Here is a 23,642-nt window from a genome sequence, read left to right on the forward strand (position 1 = left end):
GCTTTACCGGCAGGCGCCAGGGCTAATTTGATTTTTAATTCAACACGACTCCTCGGCTAATAGTTTGAGTTGAGGGTGAATTAATCTGATTTGACTTGTGCTAATTTCTTGCACCCACACCCCTGCTCTCCACCCGTCAATGCAGCAAACAAACAAACTGGTGAGGCCATGGTCTCGCAGGCCCTGTCCTGACACACATGTTGAGCTTGAGAGATAGAGACCTGGGGCGACAGGTGAGGAGCCAGTGGAAAGCCTTGGGAAAGCATGGCATGGTGCCTGTGCTGCATTTGCGTGTGTGTGTATACACAGCATGTGTGTGCATCTAAATGTGTTCATGGAGGAGGCTGGAGCTGAGCCTGGTCTGACAGAGGAGTGCTGGGAGGTAGTGAACTAATCACAGTAACAGACTGGTTCTCTTAAGGAGGGCAAAACAAAGAGAAGGTCAGAAACTATTTTCACTGCCAAAATATGGGTCAGAATGGATCTGGGTGAGTTGTTCACAGACAACTTGTATATAATGTAAAACCAAACAAAAATGGGCCAGGCAGTAAAGCGTTCCTGTTCGTCTCAAAGGCTTTTAGAGGTTGGCGGGCCAAATCCCGTCAGGGCCCTACAGGGAGAAACCAGTAGAACCACTAAGCTTCCTCAGCTCATAGTCAGAAGGAGCACTTCCACTGCATCTAATACGCTCTGCAAGGGAACTTTAAAAATGAATAGACCTAAGAGTGCCGCTCGGTTGGCATGCACTTTGTGGAGAACACTTTGTAAAATCACTTCCTCTCAGTTTGAACACCAGAACCACAGATACCCACACACTCGCAAGGTGAATGTGGAGGTATAGAATGCAAGGAGTTTTATATCACAACACAACAAAGACAAATTTCAAAGTGAGCTTGCCTCTGTGTTGAAATGATGCAAACCCACTAGCGTTCACAGAAATGTGTCAATCTGAGCAGTCTTTGAGTCAAAGCCCTCTCTGTCTTTATTCTATCTTTATTTCTCTCTCATTCTCTCTGGCATGTTACCACCCTCTCTGCATGGTAGAAAATAACATTGCTCTGCTCAAGAGAGACCACACATGGGAGAAACAGCCTACGCCTGCTGCTCTCTCCTGCAGGATAAAAAAAAATAAAAAAAATAAATAAAACTGCCCAACAGCTCACGCACCACTTTGAAATCTCTATCACAGGGAGTCCAGCTCCCGCTTTCCTCTATTTCTGCTTTCTCAGTCACCCTGGACCTTTTTTACCGTACATTTGGATGCAAAAAATACAGCAAAGAAAAGCAAAAGCTCAGCATGTGCACACAAATACGTGTGTGCTCTCACAGAGAAAATATAAACACACATACACAAGCACTCTAAGACACAAATAGAGGCATGAAGACAGGCACTCGCACACACATACAAATGTAAGCACACCTATAGTGAAGCCATGGGAGTTCAAAGAAGGGACTGTGTTTTTGAGTGGAGAGCTCGTGTCCATGAAGTGAACCAGTTAATTCCCAGCAGCAGTGCTCCAGCAGTTCGACTGCAGCATCACACCTGAGGGTCCAGACCTATGCTGTCGGGATGTATAGCCAACTCTACTGCTGTGGGTCTACCTCAAATTAATAATGAATGATGTTGTATTCTGTTTGAATTCTTTCAAGGTGGAGTTGCTTTTTGCCTGAAAGAAGGTTTTTGCGCATGAAGAGACTCTACTTCTGACTTACGGTGCATAATTTCCCAAGTATTGCTCTGGACTCTGAGAGCATGCAAATGTTTAGCCACCTGTTAGCAGCCTCCAGGACACTCAGGCTGGGCGAAAAGGGTGGGGAAGTCCTGTGCCAGCAAAGCAGGGAGATTTATAACGAGCCGACCCAGCCGATCTCCAGTCTGATCTGACACCGTGCTGCAGAGAGCACAAATCACCTCCCATACATAACCCTGCTCCTGACAACTCATTTCATCTTCTGCACTAATGAATTCATCATCAGGAGGGATCTGCCTTTGGTGCCTCAGCCCTGAGCAGAGAAGGAGTAATGGCTTAGATAAGTCATCATCATCATTATCAACATCATCGCTGCTGCCAGCACCACCTAGCCTCTGTTTGGCCAACAGTGCAGGAGCAACAGTTTGGGACTGTGTGGTGTCCTTGACAGAGTTGCAACAGGGGAACTTTGGCAGTCTTCAAGGTTATTATGAGGATGGATATCAGAGCAAATGTGTCACAGATGCACATCCTATGTATGAGAATCAGCATGAGTGTGGAATTTGAATGTGTTGGGGTATGAATGGATAAGTTGGTGAGTGTTAGAGCTCTTATGGTAGCAAGCAAGTGTATACGTGTGTGTGTGTGTGTGTGTGTGTGTGTGTGTGTGTGTGTGTGTGTGTGTGTGTGTGTGTGTGTGTGTGTGTGTGTGTGTGTGTGTGTGTGAGTGTATGAAGGAGTCTAAGCGGCACAGTCAGGGAGCTGTCAGCAGAGAGCCAGGGAGCAGGCTGATCACAGGGCTGCATCGCGTTTGATGTCTCCTAGGGACTGACAGCTTCTCTCCCCATGGGAACCCCTTCTCTCACCCCTCCCCTGCTCCCTTCACCACCCTTCCTCTATATCATTGCTCTTTATCCTCCATCTTTCCATACACAGTATATCCTTCTGTTTTTCTCATCATCCCACTGATTGGGAGGAAGGGGAGGGGGGGGATTGCAGAAGCACACTTGTGCTCTCCTGGGACTGTTTGAGAAAACACAGAGGTTGCAAAACAAGCCTTTGTTCAGTAGGAAACACACCTGTGAGCGTGTCTCTATAAATACTGACATGATGAGCTGCCATCTCTCATAGTCTGACATTCTGTCTGACATTCAATCTGGCTTGGTGTCAAAAGGGTGCTGAAAGCTGACCTTCAGCCTTGAGATGGATGAGTGTGTGGATATCTGGATTTGAATGCATAATTATGCATAATAAAAAAGGAACAATCATGGATGATTGAGTATTTCTACATTTGTCTTTTTCTGCATCAATCCTGTAAACCCACAAATGTATGAGTAACCTTTAAAACACTATGACATACCACGGGTCACTAGCGACCTTACATATGGCAATTAGAGTGCACTGTTCCACAGTTTTGTGGCTCAGCGTGGATGGACAGATGTGTCTTTAAGAGCATCCATCAGCTTTTGGAATTCGTGGCATCTCTTTCCTTCTCTTTGGCTGTGACCGCAACATTTTCCAGGAGAAAGTGTGTTTGTGACATCTTCTGGCTTTAATAGTTGGAAATTTGGTGTGTAAAACTTGTGCGTTTACAGAGGGTTTACAGGGGTTTAAGTGGCTGAGGTTACTATATGTAATTCCGTCATGTACTACTTGTCATTTTCATGCTCTAGTTCTGCTTTTCAGTAATCTGATTAATGATTGACACAAAAACTAATTCCTCATCACCAGTAGCCTCCAGTGAATCTTCATTTGCAGAGCCGTTGGCATTAAAATCCACCAATATCAAAGAAAATGCTGCTCTTCACTAGACGTGTAACCTAGATGCAGTGCAGTACAATATTACAAATAAACACACTCCTGTATCAATGTGCCCATGTGTAGGCACTGAAGCAACAAGACAACTACCACAAGGACAAACTGGAAATGACGGCATTGTTATCTACAATGTTTATCCAGCATAATGTTATCAAAAATTATTTTACACCTCAGGTCCCAAGGATGTGCTTTGATATACCTTTTAGTGGAAAACATTTTAAACATGTTTCTTAAGATAATTTTTGACTTTTTAACAAAAGAACATTTATAAAGGCAAATAGTTTGAGGAATACAATGGAGGTAAGTGTTTGATTAAAAAAAATCAAGCTAGTCCTGCGTCGCTAACTATCAAGGCTATACATTTGAGAGTTAAATGTGTGTATAGCATGATTAGACTTTTGGCTGCAGACCCTCTCTGGCCCCTCCTCCACAGGTCAAGGTGCAGCAGGATTTCATCTCTACTCGGGCTGTGTGTTAGCATGAGCCCATCCGTCATGGGAACAGAGTGTCGGCTGGATGTCCCCGTCACTAAGCTGTCCATTTTGTCAGACAGCCAGATCCATCATATTGAAATGGGGACTGATCCTTGCTAGCAGAAGCCGACCGCCCCGCAAATACATACAAATATGCAAATTAACGACAAAATAAACATCACCCTGCAAACGAGCCATCAATCAATGACCAGTTTCTAAGCAGCTCAGCATTGGCAAGGCAACACCAATCAGCCACTCCGTCAGAGGGAGTGATGGAACGCCAACCTCTCATCTTCTTTCCTTCCTTCCCCCTCCTTATATCATTCATATACTGTCTCTCCCTCATTGGTCCCTATTTGCCATTTTTCATGCACACTTTCTCCAATTCCCCCCTCTCACTTTGCACTCACACTTATTCCTTTAATCTCACACACTTTGTCAGCCCCAGATTGGTGTTTTTGCCAATCCATTTCCCTCCCATCTATTTTGAAAGCTCTCTTCTCCCTTCAAGCGCATGTTTATTATCGTAATTATAAGTTAGCAGGACACATTTAGATTGAAAGCTTATTCTGTCTTTGTGTTTGAATGGATAGTGATGTGATGGGAAACATTTTGCCATTAGGGGAGCAATACAAATCAGACCACATTACATTTATTTCCATCAAATCTCTGGCTTGTGGGGTGCAATGCATCACCCTAATTATTGCTGTGTGGCATAAAACAGCAAACTGTTATTATGATACCTAAAGCAAATGAATCAAAGTTATGACAATGTACATAAGTTATTGCTTTCATCGTAAAATCTTTGTAGACGCGAGTTTGAAAACTGTGCGAGTTCCTTTCAGAAAGCCAAGAGGCCGGACTGGAAAGAGAGCGCTCTTAATGGAATAAAAGTGAAAATAGGGAAAAACACGAAGCAGTTGGAATTCTCCAGCAGCTGAGTCAGTCCAGACTCATGTTGCTTCTCTGGCAATGCGTGTAGACATCCCTTTCAGGCATGTTACTATACACATACATACTGTATAACATCCACAAGTTTCAATCTAAAACATGTTGCAAAGATCTCTAATGAGTATTTGGGTTGTCAAAATCTGCTATACATTATGAAATGAAACGACACACCCTACCTAATCCATTAACTGTATGTCGTAACAATATTAATTCCAAAATGAAAAGTAGTCTTTCCTGCCAACCCCTGCCACCTTGAAATAGAATAATTGCTGCAGAGTGCCTTAGCCAGACTAGTTTATCTGCCCCGTTTGGGTACATTTATAAAAAACACAATCAATTTAGACTCTTGTGTTCTGCCTGTTTTGAGTGGGCATGGCTCCCAAACATAACATTGTTTTGAGCTCCAGTTTGTCTGATTCAGCACCAGCCACAGCAGAGCAATTACAACATCATAAAGGTCTGTGGTTAGCCCCCCCCCCCCCCCCCCCCCCCCCAGCAGCAAGTGGGGATCTCTTGCCTTTAGGCAGCGGAGGAATGAGCCTTGGACAACTGGAGCCGCAGCTCAGCCCAGAAAGCCAGAGATGGCTTTCCTTAGTCTACCTTAATAGCCACTCCAACTGCTTCATCACACATCAGCTAATTCAACAGAGTGTGGGTGTTGTGGTCTGACCATGCAGTAAAAAAGTCAGTCCCTCAAAGCAAAACAATTTTATTACAAATGTAGTGCATTTTAATTCAGAGGGAGTGGAAGACAATAAAAGGCTCACTTCTTGTCTCCGTGTGATGGTGTTTGTGTGACTACATGTGAGGGAATCTACCAACAGGATTTTGAGAGACCAAAAGTAGAATTGCCGCCTCACAGTTGTTTGAATCTGCTAACCAGTCAAGTTCAGTTTAAATCCATGTCTGTCCAGACTCATATAATATATGCAGTGTAGACTTTGACTGAATTTGGCCAATAAAATTGATCCTGGTAGAGCACATAGTCATGACAGTACACAATGTTTCAAAGATGGATGTTGAGGTAAAGAAACTTCAGTTTCTAAAACGTGGATGCTTCACACACATCTTCAACATAGAAGATCTATACAATCACCACAAAATTAGTGTCACTGATTCAGTATCCAGAAAAATGTGAGATATGGTCAGAATCTCTGCTTCTGTTCCTGAATTATAGTGTTGAACAATGACTGGAAAAGTGTTTTTACAGAAAAGTATGACGTCACAGTGACTTTAACATTTGACCTTTTGGAAATAAAAAATAATCATATAATATTATCCTGTTAGAAATTTGAGTAAAATTTGTCATTATTAACACATGAATTGTTGAGTTATGTTTTGTGAGGTTACAGTGATATTTGACCAAATTCTAATCAGTTCATCTTTGCGACCAAAGGAACATTTGTGCCACATTTGAAAAAATTGCCTTCAAGACATTTCTGAGATATTGCGGCACTGAGGCAGAAATATAAAAAGGAAGGACGAAACCAAAACACAGGGCATGAGGAGACCCAATGATAGAGCATGTGTATTTGCATGCGGTGTGGTCATGCTCATTGGCACTGCTTTTATGAGTTGCGGTATAAAGCAGTGAAGGGTAACACATAAGGCTGAGAGGAACTCTCTCTTCAGAGGCCACTGTGCAGTCATCCTGTCGGCTTGTTGCCACAGCTTTGACCACACCAACCACTGGACATCCCCACACACAGCGTAGAAACACTAACTTCTCTGTCTCCACAGCTCCCCATATTTTTGTCCATTAATATCAACCCAGCAAAAATAAGCAATGGGCTGTCTTCCTTCCCTTATGCTTGGCATTAAGTTGCAATTTCAAATTTCAAAAACCTTCAGCAATCTGAATTCAGCACCGATCTTCTCCCTGTGTGCGATCCTGTGGCGGCCGTGCAGGGAGGTTTCATTCTTCCCTGACAAGAGTTCATGTGGGTTCTGATCCATCTGTGAGCCACATGTTCCACCACTTCAATAACTGTACACAGCTGGAGTGTATGTGTGTGTGCTCTTGAGTGAGAGTGGGTGGGTATTTCTATTGTACTCCATGTGAGTGTATGAATGTTGCTGTCCACGTGTTAGCCGTGTCCCCTACAGGCCTTCATTCAGGGGGGATTAAAGTCACACCCTCTCTTAGATGCTCTCCCCCAAACACCATTCTCATGAAACTCCCTCTTGGAGTTGCATGACCCTTTTGTCTTCACGGGTCTCTTTAAATTTGTCAGAACATTGGACATCAAGCAGCATCTCACTCTATTCTTCAAAGCATTTTGCTCAAACACTGTCTCTCTTATGCACGGAAATGTCATTGGGTTTCCATGAGCCCAGTGATGAAGCGCGTTCTCTCTTCTTCAGCTCTCCCAAGGCTGAATAATCCCCAGACGTACCACTGTGGTCTGCAGACCAGCCGGGCTGCTGACACTACGATACTGAGAGTGTCTCATAAAAATCCCATCTACCTAATAATTGTACAGACAAATGAAGTAAGGAAAAAACAAATCAAACTGTAAGCAGTCCCACCTCAGACAATATGGCTGTAATAAATCACCCTATAGTTTCACCTTTATCACAGCATTGATTCTGCATGTGCTTGTTGCTCCGTAGAGTCCTGGAGCCCACACTGGGAGATGACGCAGGAGAATTGGAGCAGAGAAACTAAGTGCAGAGAGCTCTTCAGCTGAGGACTAAATGACTAACTGGTGCTGTGAAACCTGGACAACGTCACTGCTCAACAGATTACACATGCTGTATCCGAAGGCTTTGCAGACTTGTTTAAACACAGACCGTGCAGAAACTCAGTTCCACAAGCTGCTGCCTATCAGTGTCTGCAGCCGTACGCTTAAAACTTTTCAAATAATTAGAGTGAAACAAAGGTGACGCAATCCTTGCTTGGATGCCTCCCCACTAAACAGAGCTGCCAAGAGTGAAAAGCTGCCCCAGCCAGGGTGAAGTCAGCATCCGAGGAACAGTGGAGTTAGTCAGGATAAGTGAACCCGCTGGGCAGCAGTTCTGGGCCAGTAGGCCTGTTCTCCAAGGAGTTCTTTATGGCTGCTTCATTGCCCCAAGAGAGCTCCCACCCGAGCACACAGGGGCTCCATCCGCACACACTTCATCTGAGTCTAAAAACCCTTGTTGTGTGACAAGAAATGAGTTGCTATTGATATAATTCAGTTGCATCCTTACTGTGTAACTAGACTTCACTTGTCAAAAGAATTTTTAAGAATTCAAAATTTTGGTACATTTTTTGCAGTATAATTAATAAATGTGACACATAATTAACAGAGAGAAGTTAATTTAGATAAAACATTAAAGCTGCACGTGCAAAAAAATGCAAAGAAAATGTAAATACAGGATAAAAACAATTGTTTGCAAACCAACAATCACGTAAAATTGCAAATCATTTATTGCTAAACCAATAATTAGCAAATAAATGTCTTTTGGGTACACCAAATGCCAATACGCAATTCAGACTGACCACTGAAAGTTTTATGCAACATTTGACAAGCCAACCTGATGATCATTAGTTATTTTAGTTTGCTTTGTCTGTCAGAGGGCTCTGCTTTGTGCTGCAGTGTCCTCTCATCCATCTCATATTCAGTTTTCAGTTTTTCTTCTCTCAAACATCAATGAAAACCCAGCTGGCCGAACCCGTGGTCCCATCATCCCCACTCCTCATCCATCACAGCCTGTCACAAAAGGAGTGGGGAAGTGGTCTTATGCGTATTCTGGGAACGGATGTGGATCACTGAGCTGGGCCATGCTCACTGTGATACTTTATAGTCCCAGTACTAAGATACTATTTCAAGTATGTGAGGGTTTGTCAGTGCTAAAAAGAACAACTAATGTATTGCCAAAAGGAGCATTACTTACCAAAGCCAAACGCAGCCGGAGCAGGGATGGGAGCAGACTGGACTGGCGTGGAGGTGTAGAGGCCAGTCACAAGCAGACCATCAAAGGATACGCTGGTAGAGATGGTTACTGAAGAGGGAGGAAAAATATGATATTTAATATTGGATTTACTCTCAAGGCTGTTACTGCAAAAATCTTCCCCAAAATTTGTTTTTTAAATAAAATAAATCACTCATGTTGTAGCGCCCCCGTATACCTCACAGGAGGACAGGAAACTAAGTTGTAATTCACCACTGATTAAGTGTTAGAGATCACAAGTACTAAGTTACGTTTACACTTCATTTGCAAGCTGCACAGATAATTAGTCGGTGTGATGTACACGCGTGTGGACAGGAAGTCTGGAAGTTTATACACACACTACAGCTCACTAACATCCTGCTGAAAATGAGCACAATGAGCAGAGATAGAAATTTAAAGTGGCCATTAACTGGGATGCCAATGAGACCAAACACCCTGCAGGAGGAGGTGTTAAAGCAAAATCTACAATGTCACACACATACAGTATACAGACACAAACACGGGAGCACAGTTACAGCTAAAATGGGGGATTGAGTCACTTCAAAGTTGTTGAAAAGGAAATAGTACAACGTCCTCACCTCACTGACTTTCTCAAAGGCAACAGTGCCCGAATGTAATCTACCTCATCCTGAACAAATCACCGTACTTTAATCAAAGCCTGTCCCTATTGACAACCATATTAGACGAGACTGATGAGCTAATTGGATGAAACCCTGATAGCCTTGCTAAGTCTTTATTCATCACAGGTCACCACAAACAGCACCAGATCTGAAACCTGCCAGAGGTCTATTATCCAGCTGAGCACATCCACGGCTTAGTATATCCAGCAGCAAGTTAACTATTGATCCGCCCAGTAAACAACGGCCCTGAGTGACGGGACCACAGAGTCGGCAGCATCACTGGAGGAAGAGAGCTTAGCCACTGGACTGCTTCCAGCCAGACAGATCAGAGCACAGGGGAACAGTCTGCGGCTCAAAGGAAAACACTCTCCCAAAAAAAACACTTTTACACATTGAGGAATAAAACCGTTTGGAGCGGAGAAAGATGGAGGCATTGTTATTTCCTGACTGTGGAATCCCCCTGCTTATGGTGGGAAAACTAAATCGGAAAAGGAGGAGACACCCGCAGCATTACTGTGTTTTAGTAACAATAGCAACATGTCACTATGGTCTCGGGGCGTTCGTTCTTCTAAGTTTGGTGGGTTTCATTGTGGAAATCTGGGGAGAGCAGACTCCTGTGTGGCCCCGTCTGCCTGCCTGTCTGGGTGACTCCATTAACTTGTCCCTACACAAGGCGCCTGGCGTTTGCATGTGTGTTTGAATGTGTGTGTTCTCCTTGTGTATATTGGATGTGTTACATCGCGTCTTAAGTGTGCAGTTCAGTCCATCTCTTCCCTCTCTTTCTCTCCTCCATATCAAAGCCTAAATAATTCATCTCACAACACTGTTATTGAATCCAGACATTTCCACCTCTGTCCTCCTGTCTAAAATCTTCACACAGAAATCCAACTATTTACACATCATATAGTTACAGCCACCTAAGCGATAGGATCCATGCTTGTAATTCACACTTGTTTCATTAAAACTCCATTCATGTTTTTTTTGTTTTAGTTATCAGCTACAACCTTGCATACCTGAAAAACAGAGTAAACACAATGAGCATGCATCAACTACATTATAAGCTTGGTTTCTATATCTAAAACAGAAACCAAACTTGTTGGACAGTGGGGAAAAAAAACATAATGTACTGCCTGAATTCAACAAAGAATATTAAATTAATTATCCTAAAATATCAACCAATCAAAATACAGAGCGGTTTGCGGTCACCACTCATCCCTATGAAATATCCTCCAACTGAAACATAATTTTTTTTTATCATTAGCAAATCAAATAGAAAAAAAAAATCTCAATTATGTGCACATAATTCGTATGAATGGCTGTAATAACTGTGTGAGCAACAAGTAATTTCCTTTTTCTTGTCAGCTGCGAGCACTGCCAAATTCTATCAGCATGTACAGCGTGTACAAGAAGCTGTATTGTGAGAAAGACAGATATTTTGCTTGGCAACAGAAGCATTATCATATTCAATCCATGTTGCTCAGTGCACCTCTAACACGGCAATATCCACAGAATGGAGGGAAAAGGCCTCCCTATTCAAACAAGCAATTATCATGTTCATACGATGCATACATGTGCTCTTCATTTGTGCCATTTTGGATTCCCAGAATACATTACCTATTCAACAAATCCATTCCGCAGCGTGGTGAGATATGTTATCAGTGTTTACATTATGTTGTATTGATCCAAGGCCGGAGCATGATGCAGTATTTAATGGAGTAATGGACTGAGCTTAATGCCCCAAGTTGGACCGAGCTTCACCAGCTTCGGTACACACAAAACGCGAATTTCTGCACTTCCATTGACCTGCATCACCAAGGTTACACACACTCCATTACTCTACACAGACACCTTCATATGTGCTACACACATACATGCAAACAAAAGATTTTGTTTCTTCCTCCACTATGCCTTTTCTCTGTAGCCACTGCTTACACTTTTCTTCCAGCTTCACTCCCATTTGAGGAATCCCTGTAGAAATCCCCATCTATTCCCTTCTCATGCATTTTCTGCTCCCTTGCAGCAGTGTACCTGAACTCAGTTTTGAGGCAAAGCTTGGGGCACAAGGTTACAATCGAAAAACAAGAACAGGGGCGTAGAGGGATGTGGAGAGACGGGTTAGTGGAGTGGCCCGTGGAGAGCAGCACTACTTGATCAATACAAATCCAAGATCTAAATTATTTAGTCACTCCTCTAACACCCCTCTCTCACTCGCATCAGACAGATGAGCCAATCAGATGAGATCAGATGAGATCAGATCCAATCACCTGTGGGGGTACTTCACACTCTTTCACACACACACACACACACACACACACACACACACACACACACACACACACACACACACACACACACACACACACACACACAGATCTAAAGGAAGGCCTTTGATGGTAGCCTTTAACATTCTTGTCCACACTTCATCTCCGAGCACTGTTCACTTGGCCGAGGGAGATGAGAAGCCATGAGGCGGGAATGGGGGTGAAATATATTACCAACACTCTCAATGAGTTTATTCACATCGTGTGCACTTGTGTGTGATTTTGTCCATGTATAAACAAACCAGGTGTCAGGCTAACACTGTTCCTGCAAACATCTGGACTGAATTTAGGGCTTTTACTGCTGTCAGACTTAATCTGTGAGTTAGAAATCACTTGCTCAAGCGCGCGCACGCGCGCGCACACACACACACACACACACACACACACACACGCAAATGCATAACAATATATGTTTGCGTTTATTTTCTGTATAATTTTTGGTTAGTCCTAAAGGATGGGCGGGTTAGTCGTAGAGTTAAGGTTTCAGTATGCTTCAGTAGCCTTTGTGTCTGAGCACAGTCCACAAAAATTAATGTGTCCATACTCGCAGGAGCTGTGTGCCTCTGGTCTTAATTTATACTTTGGTTATGTGATTGAGAGTGTGTTTAGGAAGGAGACGGGAAGAGGAAGTGTTTGGGTCAGGGTTCCCGCAGACCAATGAGCCAACAATCAACAGGGAGCCACATGCAGTAGCAGACCTTCATGTTTCAAATTTCAAGAGGCATGTGGAGGGTCTGAGTGTCAAGCTTGCAAGTGATCCTAACTTCTTGCAAAACCCTCATTACACTGTATGCATAGCACCAATACCCACGTAGAGATGCTCCTACTTTATACTCCAACACACCGCAGAGCACATCTCTTGGCCTTAAGCCAGCATGTAATATTGATGATGCGATGTGGTATGCCTCATTATAGACACACACAACCGTGCTACTACTCAACTATTGATGGGCCTGGGGCATTCTTCACTTCTCTGGATCTACCAGGAGTAATGTTAGGGCACAAAGTCCCAGCTAACCATACAACGCAACAAAATACACATTAAAAAACACAATTCTGGCTTTGCTGAGGAGTCTTTCAGAACTCAGGCAGACACACACAGCGGACACACAGAATACACACACAGTGACGACTAATTGGTAATGGAAAATCGTCCATGACAATCTGTTCTGGAAAAATAAAATCACAAATAACTGCGAGTAAATCAAATGGCCTATTTTCCATCTAAGTTTATTCATGTGCAGTACATTATGTTATATGTTTTGAATCACCCACACTTGGTTTGAAATTGTTTGATAAATATTTCAGTTCGGATTCCCCGTGACTTCTCGCAGCCACCTGGCAATCAACAACAACAACGGGGTTGCAGTATGTCTTGGTATCACCTGAGTGCAGTGCCTCATCCTCAATGCTGTAAAAGCATCCTCAACATGGGAATAACAAGGCACTGGAAGAAGACAGTGAATAGGTGTTTAAAATTGTATAAGATACGAGTCCCAAAGAGGTGTGCTATTGCCTTTAGAAATGAATGCACCTGCACAAGACAGAGAACCGTTTTTTTTCTGGTGTTTTTAAAAAATGCATTTATAGTACAAGCAGAAAAGGAGCAGCCATGAATGATAAAATGTTTTGGCCAATTCCTTGAGCAAAACACAGGTCTATTAAGAAGTGAAAAAAACAGCCCAAATGCTCATGTCAAAAATTCTAAACTAATGTGAATGCCTCACTGTATGCTGGGTCAGCAATCATAATAGGTCCCAGAAAAATAGGGCCCAGTGGCATCCTAAAAGCAATGGTAATGCCTCCTTATGGTGTGGCAAAACATAGTCGGTACTGTGGTTGGCAATAGTTGGTGGCATGAGCTCATTATTAGAAAAAAAAAAAGCATGGCATGGAATTAGACTAGAGCTGGACAGGAAGTCTCTGAGCTCTGATTTACATCGCAGACTAGTAAACTTGCATTGATGTGCTTGTGTGGTTGGCATGGCCTGAACAGCTCCTTTCTGCTATTTGTGTACAAACACACCCATAAGTCTTCACCACACCCATATTCATAACCTTTACTTTACTGACACAAGTCTCTGAGAATTATTTTGAAAATACTTAATACATGGCTACAGAGGGAGGCTGTGACAAAATGTGATTCAGTCGTACTCAGTTATACCACAGACTAAAAATATAGCCAAAGGTAGTAAGAGTCAGATAGGGGCAAAAGTAATTTGTGCAAGAAGTGACAACAGAAATGTGTAACAGAATATATTATCAATGAAATCCCCATTCTTTTCTGAGTGAACCAGGAGGATGCCCCTTTTGTTTCCAAATGGGTGGAGGTTTTCTTGGCAACAATCTGGATAAAGATAGCTGACCATCTGACCCATATCCCACTGGCAGACACGCACGTGCCCCAGAGAGGACCAGGAAATGGAGGCCAGACCATGGGGAAGCTTTACTTCCATCTGTTTCCATGGTCATGCCAGTGTCAGGGTGCCACTTCACTCTGAGCTTCCTGAAATGGTTCAAACTGTCAGTCATCTGACCATGACACTGTGAAGGGTAGGTCCCTATTTCCAGGGATAAGGAAGGAAGTAAAGATTGGTTCTTCAAACTGACAACAAGTTGAAGAATACGTGAACCATCTAAATTACTGAAGCGTGAATGTCTCCATACAGTTTCGGAAGACTGTGTGGGAAGTGTGTTTCTGCACATATATGTGTCATGTGGTGTTCGAGTCAGGTCTTAGAGGCATCATTCCATTGCGTAACCTTCTGGCACCATCCTGGCCTGCTGGCACTGCCATCTGCTGCTGTGGCACACTCGATCGCAGACGACCTATCAGCCACTGAGCCTCTACAGGTCTGCTTAACTACGACATAGACAAAAAATTTTGCAAAAGGCTGAATGAAAGCAGTTTATCTCTCGGGAGCAGTTTACAGGTCCTTTCATGATCACTGCCAGAGATTATATCTGATTTTTGTTCTTGATCCAATTTGCTCTGATGAGGTTGTACTCTGTTTACCGAGGAGCCTTACTGCCTGCCTTACTTGGCGTCACCCCTGCGACAGCCGTGGAGGAAAAACAGGAGCGAAGAGGCAGTTCTGTCACAAGCATCCTGTTCCTCACACATAATCTGGCGCACAATCACACTTCATTGTGCTGCTGTCGATGCATACAATGTTCAGTGCGTTAACATGAGCGAGCACAGGTGTGTGAATTATTCTCCACAAAGGGCATCCTCAGTAAATACTCAGTAAATATTTTCCTTCTATTCCTAAGTGTAAAATTGGACTTGGAACCTTTTCTATCCTTTGTTGTGGTTTTTGGAGAGAACCACTTTAACCATCTGCAACTCATATAACTCTGCACTCAAACTATAATATATGCTTTTCATTCTTAGTGCGAAAAGGCTTATATTGGACCTACAAAGAATATACAACCCAACTGGGAAGCCATATACACTAAATAACAAGGCAAGTGAGTTATCACTAAACATTTATCCATACTGAACAGAGCACGTTTAGAGAAAGCATGTGACGTTCTGACAACTCAAAGGCTAATATTTCTACCTGAGATCAGCTTTGACAGCAAATCATCTATCTGGGCTTTTAACATTATTCATTGGTTCATTGTACAGAGGCTTTGCACACAGATCATGTATCTGTATCCATCTCTCCTTTGAGAGACTTTACATTGATTTTGATAACCTACAATTCTGTTATCAGGACATTGTCTGCATCAGTCTTGAGGAAATTTTGATACAAAGAAAAGAGAAAGGGTAAGAAAGGATTGTCAGTGTAAGAGCAAAAGACCTAAAGCAGCAAGTGACAGTATCCTGCATTATTAAAAGCATCCTAACGGCATTACATTTACAAAACATTCACTATGAAGGGCACACTGTTCAGAAGAAGATGCATAATTGGTGGTTGCTGTAAAGGGTTACATTGTAGTAAGGTTCAGGAACACCATGATTCTTTCCCTCTGTCGCTTGGTGACTGCCAGGACTGGAGAGTGAGCTGTCCTCATGATCAACACCATGTGTTCTGGAGACAGAGAAAAGGCTTCAGCTATTCAGCCCTGACAAGCAAAGAGCCTTCCTTCACTTATTAAAGCCACACACACAGTGCTAACACACGAGCAAAAGTCAAGGTGTTCAACTAGAGAATCATAAAACAGAAAATATAAACAATCTCGTCAGTTAAATGCAGGGAAGCTGCCACTGCGTACACCTTCCTGAGAGAAAATCCAAGGAATGTAGAATAACACTAAAAGGCCAGTGAGCCTCAAAAACTGGGTAAAACCAAAACCTCAACTAACTCCCTTCATGGGGCAGAGACCCACAACACACACACCACACTAGGTTTAAAAAAAAAAAATCAATGGCAAGATCAATGACACTAAACACATCCATCCATTCACACAAAGTGACACCTCATCATATAGTCATCGACGTGCACACTGACACACAAACAGACAAACACAAAGAGTAAGCCAGCTTTGAAAGCTAACACAAGCAAAATGCAGACATTGGATGTACACAACACTGTTGCACAAATCTTTTTCCAATCTCACCTGCTCCACTGGGAGCTGCCCTCATAGAAAACAGGAAAGAGGTAATGAGGGCCAAGCTGTCAACTGTCGCCTACAGGTATAACCTCAGTGTCTGTTATGCCGTCCCTTCCAGGCTGCTTAGCCTAAGTGACCTCCATCCTCTTCCCTCAACTGGTTGGTCTCCGACCTCCTGTATCCCCCAACAGCCTGATTCACAACTGAGCAAGGTCCGACCGGAAGGCATCTGTCAAAGCACGGCCTTGAGACTTTAGATAAGGGAAGAGCAGGAATTTAGATGGACATTTAGAAGGACAGAAGATCATGCCAACAAAAGCAACATGCTTTCTGTCCAGTTTGACCAACCTAGCCACGTAAGTCATCTAGGGCTGCAATTTATGTTTATTGCCTTTATAAACTAATCTGCTGATTATTTTCTTGATGAATAGATTGTTTGACCTTTTAAATTTCAGATGGAAAGTGAAAAAAGCACAATGGGCTGCAAAGTATTGTTCTGCCCGACCAATAAACTAAAACCCACAGATACAAGAATGCAATGCTATGAAAGTCTGCCTAATCATACAACAAATATCCTTTTAACAACCACTTCAATCCTCACATTATTCTCAACTGAAGAAAGCAGTTTTTAGCACAATAAGCAAGAGACCCTCATAATAACAGCTGCTGACCAGACACCTAATAGTCAGTGCCAGCTCTGACCTGATCCATATGCATCGCAATTGCAAAGTTGCTAAGAATTTAGAGCATCCAAAGTCTGCATGAAAGTATTGCAAATCTGTCCCGCAGGCCAGCATATGCAATATCTGTTATGAGAGTGGGCACCGAATTCACTCTGTCCAGTGTGCCTGCTATTACTTCAATAAACGAGGCAATGAGATAGATCCGAGGTAGGAAGAGTTGGTAAAAAAAGATTGCTTTGACTGACCAGTAGATGCATACCTTTTGAAACAAATCTTCATCACTAAATGAAGTTATTACAAATCAAAAGAGCAACAAAAATTGCCGTGCTTTAATAATTTCCTGTGTGTACTGATGTCTCATCAAGATAAATTCAAGGTGATTCCTTCTCAGTTGGGTCTTTCCTACCACTATCCGGAAAAAGCATGAAATGTGCAAAGAATCAAGTGGTCAAAACCACAGATAAATGGTAGAATACAGAATACAGCTTGAAACTCAAACAAAAGTCAAACTACACAGGGCGTATAGTCCATCCTTGTTTTAAGTGAGATGGGCTGTTGTTTGGATCCTCTCCTCACTTTCAAGGAGACAAATGGACCAAACTTAATAAATGTCAACGTCTTAGAGCCACTCAGTCATATTTTATTAAAATGGCTCACATTGCTTCTATTGAAATATTTCCAGCTGAGATGAAAAAGGGAATATTTTCATACTCTATGTCAAAAATGCAATATATCTTAAAACAATCCTGCTGTTTGGTCTTTTGCTGAATTTCCAGCCTTGTATTTCCAACACTGCATATTCCAGACTCACTAAGGCTTATGAGATAAAAGAGAATAAGTAAGTTAGCAGCAGGTGCACCTGCCCTCCTCTTAGCCATCCTCATGGGCTGACACTTCAAACTGCAGTTTTTATCAGAGTATCAACCTGGACTTTTGAACTGTTCGAGCTTCGTGAACAGTTAAAGACAGCGTGCCCACTTTATGCTGGGCCGCAATTGTAATGAGTGTTCGAAAAACAGGTCAGCTTTTCTTAAACACAGTATGAATGGATTTTCAACAAAAGTGAGTTTGTACATACTATAGTCATGTATTCTAGGGGCCGCACTTGACAAAGAATGACAAAGAAGGCAATGGGACATTTTATCACAGCCAGTCCAGAAAGAAAATATCTCTTTTCATCCGGACACACCGATTGAGTCCAAGCTGAGTCCATGTGTCTGTAATATAGTAACCTAGTTTTGAATGCCTGCTGCCCAGGAACATCTGGACACATGTCACTGCAAAACCAGACAGTTGCTCCGCCTGTTAGTACATATTACCGTGTGCACATGCATACTGTAACATACTGTATGAGCACACTCATGCATACAGGATCGAGATGCATACAATATTCCAGGCTGACAGCAGTCCCAACCAGGTTCCCACTATCACAAAAATAATAGTGCTAATATGAATAATGGCACTGTCACTTTGCATAGAGGTCCACTCTACATCCCCGCTCTGTCAGTGCGTCATCTGCATCTCTTCAACACCCTCCTTACCTACTTCTATCTGCTTATACAATATATGGTATATAACATATATATACACCATTACAGCACCTATTTCTATCTACAGTTTATAGTTAGAAGACATATAAATGGGACCTGTCATAAAAAAACAAAGCAGGTGCAAAGTAGAACATAAAAGGTTTACTGAGTTGTTTTTAAGAGTTTGCTTCTTTCCTTAAGAGGAGTAGTATATTATGTATGTATATGATGTGTCAACACATCAACTTATCCAAATAATTTATGGAACAAAAGCAATTTAACACATAAAATGGGTCTTATTCAAAGATGAATGAGCCTTAGCCCATGCATGCCAGTTGGTCTCATTTACTTTTCCAAAGAAATACCCACAGGTCTCTTGCTAATTCTGAAAATATCCAATGTAATAGCGCACACATATAGTTAAAAGAAAACAAGATAACTGTTATTCAGCAAGTAAATTTGAATTCAGTTTGGCAAATTCTTTAAAGAAGTCAAAGACGTCCCGGGGGCTGGAAAGGAAGTGCCTCACTATTTTGCTCTCCGCTCCCTACTCTTTCTTGGCGTGAAAGTTACAGATTATGGCCAGCTAAGTAAAAAAGTACTGACATCAGTCAAAGTCTGACGCGCCTCTAGCTTTTGGGTATGAATGTTTGGTGGAAGGAGAGTGGCACTGTGGCGGGAGGGGGGCTGCATAGAGCAGAGAGGGAAAGATTGATTTCTAATTAACAAGCTGGTTGTTGTAATGAAAGACTAGATGTTCTCTACTGGTAGTGGATCAATGGGGAGCGCTTTCCTTGACATCCAGTCTTAATCACACCAGCACAGCTTGGTAAGAATGCACTCATTGCTGTAATTAACGTTGTCACACAACCTCTGTCTCCCCTTCCTCGTCCCCACCTCTTTCCTGTCTTAGCTTCTACTTCAGACCTGTGCTTTCATTCGATAGCACGGATCATTCAATTACTCCACCACTTTGTATCCTCTGCTGTCAGGACATAGTGAAATGTGCACATAAATAAATGTGTTGAGTCACTGACAAAGACACTATGACGTCTATATTCGGACAAAGTGGTCCTTGCTAAGCTGCCTGTAAATGTGTCTGGTGTGTTTGCAACCACAAGTCCACGCTTAATCTTGATCACTGCACTTTGCACATCTGTGGTGCAGGAGTCCACGTCTTTAAAGTTTAGCCCAGCTTCTTTTATAGTCATCTGCAACTGGCTGCATATTTCTCTGTACATTGATACGAGTTACACAAGTTGTAAGGCTCCTTGACTCTATTTTCTTATTTCTGAGTCATGTCTTGTCCTACTGTAACTCCCAAGCGTCTTCATGTGCCATGGATGCCAATGAAAGTCTGAGCATAGAGATTATTTTTCCAACATTTACTCTCATGTTATTTATCTTAAACACTGTATCCTTGTAATGTCCCAATGGGATCAAAAAGGATGCAATAAATAAACTTGACTGCCATCTCCAGGGGGGGCTCTGGTAAATTCAAAGCTGTGATGAAGACACATGTTCCACCGCCAAATTATTTTTTTCTTTTCTTTTCTTTTCTGTCAAGGGAAGAAAACGGCCAGAAAGAGAGAATCACTGCCCTTTATATTTGACACAGTCACTCCCTTGAGTACACAGAGATAGAAAGATAAAGTCTCACTTATTTCTCAGTCGAGCTTGATAATTCTTGATTTTAGTTGCCAGATTAAGACTCCCTGAAAAGCAGGGTGCAATCAGACACCTGATCCACTGAGGTGTAAGACAAGCTGCTCCACTGGGTATTGCTTGATAAAATGAAACATATTTTTGTCTGAAAAACATGTCACAGGTTCATTGATAACCCGTTTCTAGGGGCCTGTTGTGACGGCGGATTTGGAAATGATTTAGTTATTTTTTTCTCAATGATTGTTGGACAAATTAAACAGATATAATTGATGACATATACAAGACTAATAAGTACTAGTAAGTACTAGTAAGTACAAGTAAGTAAGCTTGCGTTTCAGAAATCTTGCTGATAAATGACCAAAGTAAAATGCATGTACTAATCATTGTGGTCTAAGAGGAGAATCTCTGTGGGAGTCCTGAGTCAGAGCTCATTGATGACACACTGACCTGTGGGGGCTGGAGGTCTGAGGTTTGATATGTGGGAACGACAGGGGAATGAAGTATTTTCAGGGGAAGAATATGTGTGCACTTGTGCATGTGCGCGGATGTGTAATCTGCCTCTGCCAGCCTGCCGTGTCTTTCTGGGCAGAGTGGACCTGGTTGTTTGAAGGAGGCTGGTGCTGAATGGGGGGTAGGGCTGGGGCTGGGGCTAATCCGCCTGTGCCACGCGCCGTGTGCCCAGCACCCAGCCAGTTGCACCATGGCGCCTCCTCTGTAGTGGGTCCATTGGAGCGCTACAAGTCCCTCTGAATGCTATCAGCACAGACGACACACTGCCCCCCGAGCAGGGATTACAGTTCTCACAATGAAGCTGCCAGGAGGAGGATCTAGAGCAAGAGGAGGAGAAGAAGGAGGAGGAGGAGGTACACAATCCTCCAACAGGAGCCCCATTCTCTAAAAGGAAGAGGCCATCAGCAAAACTGACATGCCCATCAACTGTGGTTGGGAAACCAAACCAAGAGAACGACTGAAGGATCCATCACTTCTTAAAATCTAGACTAGAGCCACTTGGTGCTGAATGAAGTGGTCCATTGTTATGGGGTAAATTGGTATGGGGACATTAGCATGAGTCTGCATAGCCACTCAGCTCCTAATGTCATGTGTAGACCTGTTATCTGAGCCTTCTGATAAAGAAATAAAACATCGCAATTATATTTATAACCTGTTCGTAAGATGAAAGTAAACATCAAAGAGCAGAAGAGAGAGAAAAACTGTAATGTGCCAATAAAAAATAATTTAAATAGACTGCAAAAGGGTGCGTCCCCTGTGTTTTCTATTGAAAAACTTAAGCAGTAAATACAATGTGGTTCATATTCACGCTCACACCCTCAGGGTATAGAGTATTTTGTGTGGGATCTTTGAGCTGGTGTTCTGTTTCTCACCGTGGGTTACCATAGAGACTGATATCGAGGGTGGCCCCAAAAAATATTTGGACACTTAAGCCGTACTTAGAAATGCATCATATAAATATACTAGAATTGCATGACATGAGAAAATGTCAAACCAAAGGGCATTTTTGCAGAACCTTTATCCCCACCTTCTGCTAGTGAGAGAAATGCTGCATTCAAATGGAACTTGTGAGCTTGTGGTTACGACATGGGAAGTCGTGTGCAGGGAATGCTCAACGCTCAAATGATTAAGTTGTAAGAACAATTTCCTCAGATGTAGCTTTTTATTTAAGTTATGAGGAGAAACTCTACTTGACTAAAATTACAATATATTAGCTTAACATCCAACAAAAGAATTAATTTCAATGGCCGCTGTGTTTTCCTTAACCATTAGCAAACACGTCACAACTCGTGAACTTGGGGCTTATAGAAAATGTTATGTCCCAATATGGTGAATACCACAAGAGGGCGGCGTTCATGTGGACTCTTCTTGTATACACGGTTAATACGACCCCATTTGAATGCAGCATAAATTAAAAAAAACCTGTCGACAAGCACTTACATCATAGTAGAGTAGTCAAAGTCGGGTATGACACAACTGTTGCGATAAAATCTCTTGAAAATCACAACCCTGTCAAAATTGAATCCATTCAGTCTAATAACCTTTGAGGAATCTGGAAGAGCTGCATGAATTAAACAGCACAGTGTGAACGCATCAGGAAAGGGCTTGACTGTAACGGACATTCATATGTAAAAGTATCGCGGTATAGCTTTAAAGACAGACAGAAAAAGTAAAGAAAAATATTCAACGCAAATCAGTTTGTTATGCTAAAATTTAAATGATTAATTAATGGATAAACAGCATTCTGCTTACATAATTGAATGTGTGGGCAATTACCCAGTTTCTATAACGGCTGTGGTGAAAGTTTTCTCCATGTTTCACCCAATACAGCCTTTAGGTTTTTCAAGCTGGAGCATCAACAATTTTTTTCCCCATGGAATCACATTGGAGCTCTATGGGACTGGTGCATCTAAAATTTCTCCAAGGCAAAACAATTTTTCAACAAGTCATGGTACACCAGTGATCATTATTCTGTAGAAAGTTCCGCTTCTGCTTCCTTTAAATGACACAGGACCAGGCAGCAGCCAGCAGTGACGTCACGCATTGGTTTGTGAGCCCCTTTTATGAAGCCTCGAGTTCAAATTTCGTCAGTCGTAATCTCGCTAGTTTGGAGTCCGAAGTGACCATATTTGGACGACCTTGGGAGGAACTAGCGTTGCATCTGACTCGATCTGATTGGAAACCAGAGGACACTACGCCCTGCCCACCAGTAGCAGAAATGAGACTGCACCACAGGCCTGTCAATCAAACAGACATGCTGCTTGTTCTTTTGCAAATTCAATCTGAACTGCCTAATTCTTTGAGTTTGTGAATGGTCTCTAGAGCATGAGCTCCACCCAGAACATTCTCGTAGGACACCCGTTGTTGTCTATCAGCTATAGCACGCTAGCAGGGTTAGCTTCAAAGCTGGGAAGACACTGCGTGATTTCTATTAATCTTGTAAAATGCATTAAGTGTCAATTCTCTGCTCCAACTGTTACGGTCAATGGACCGGCCACCAAATGGAGCTGCCCGTGAATACCAAGCGCTCACTTGCTTTTCTCCCCTGATAGTTCAGTCAAGTTTATTCAAATAAGATGACTGTGTCCTCAGTCTTGCCAAAAAGAAAGAAAGAGTGGCATTACTTTGTGCAGCTCTTAAGCTAAAATTACATGGCTGGCATTAATGGAAAATGACAGTTAATTATGAATATGTTGCACTTTTGTTAATGGACATTTTTTATTGTATTTCTTTTATACTTGAGAGTAAACAGCTCAGAGTCTCTTCCTATTGACAGCATGCAGCATTTGAGTGTCCTGACTGTCACAGTAAGAATTATGGCTAATTAGTTTTCATATTTTGAAAATAAATTACCAACATGTTAGTTTCTGCATTTCTTAGATTTT

At 42.4% G+C, this 23,642-nt stretch overlaps 1 protein-coding gene across 3 annotated transcripts in view; it reads right to left on the minus strand.

Annotated features, from left to right (window-relative positions):
* The window catches only part of LOC138206637 (reelin-like), a 94,069-nt gene that overhangs the window by 63,682 nt on the left and 6,745 nt on the right, over positions 1–23,642 (minus strand). For all 3 annotated transcript variants that reach the window (XM_069163478.1, XM_069163477.1, XM_069163476.1), the window contains exon 2: positions 8,813–8,920. In XM_069163478.1, coding sequence (XP_069019579.1) covers positions 8,813–8,920 — 108 coding nt within the window. The remainder of the gene's footprint in view (positions 1–8,812; positions 8,921–23,642) is intronic.

Source organism: Embiotoca jacksoni, unplaced genomic scaffold (assembly GCF_022577435.1).
Source record: "Embiotoca jacksoni isolate LCO1_2020_lvr unplaced genomic scaffold, fEmbJac1.0.p SCAF_3, whole genome shotgun sequence".
Classification (NCBI taxonomy): Eukaryota; Metazoa; Chordata; class Actinopteri; family Embiotocidae; genus Embiotoca; species Embiotoca jacksoni.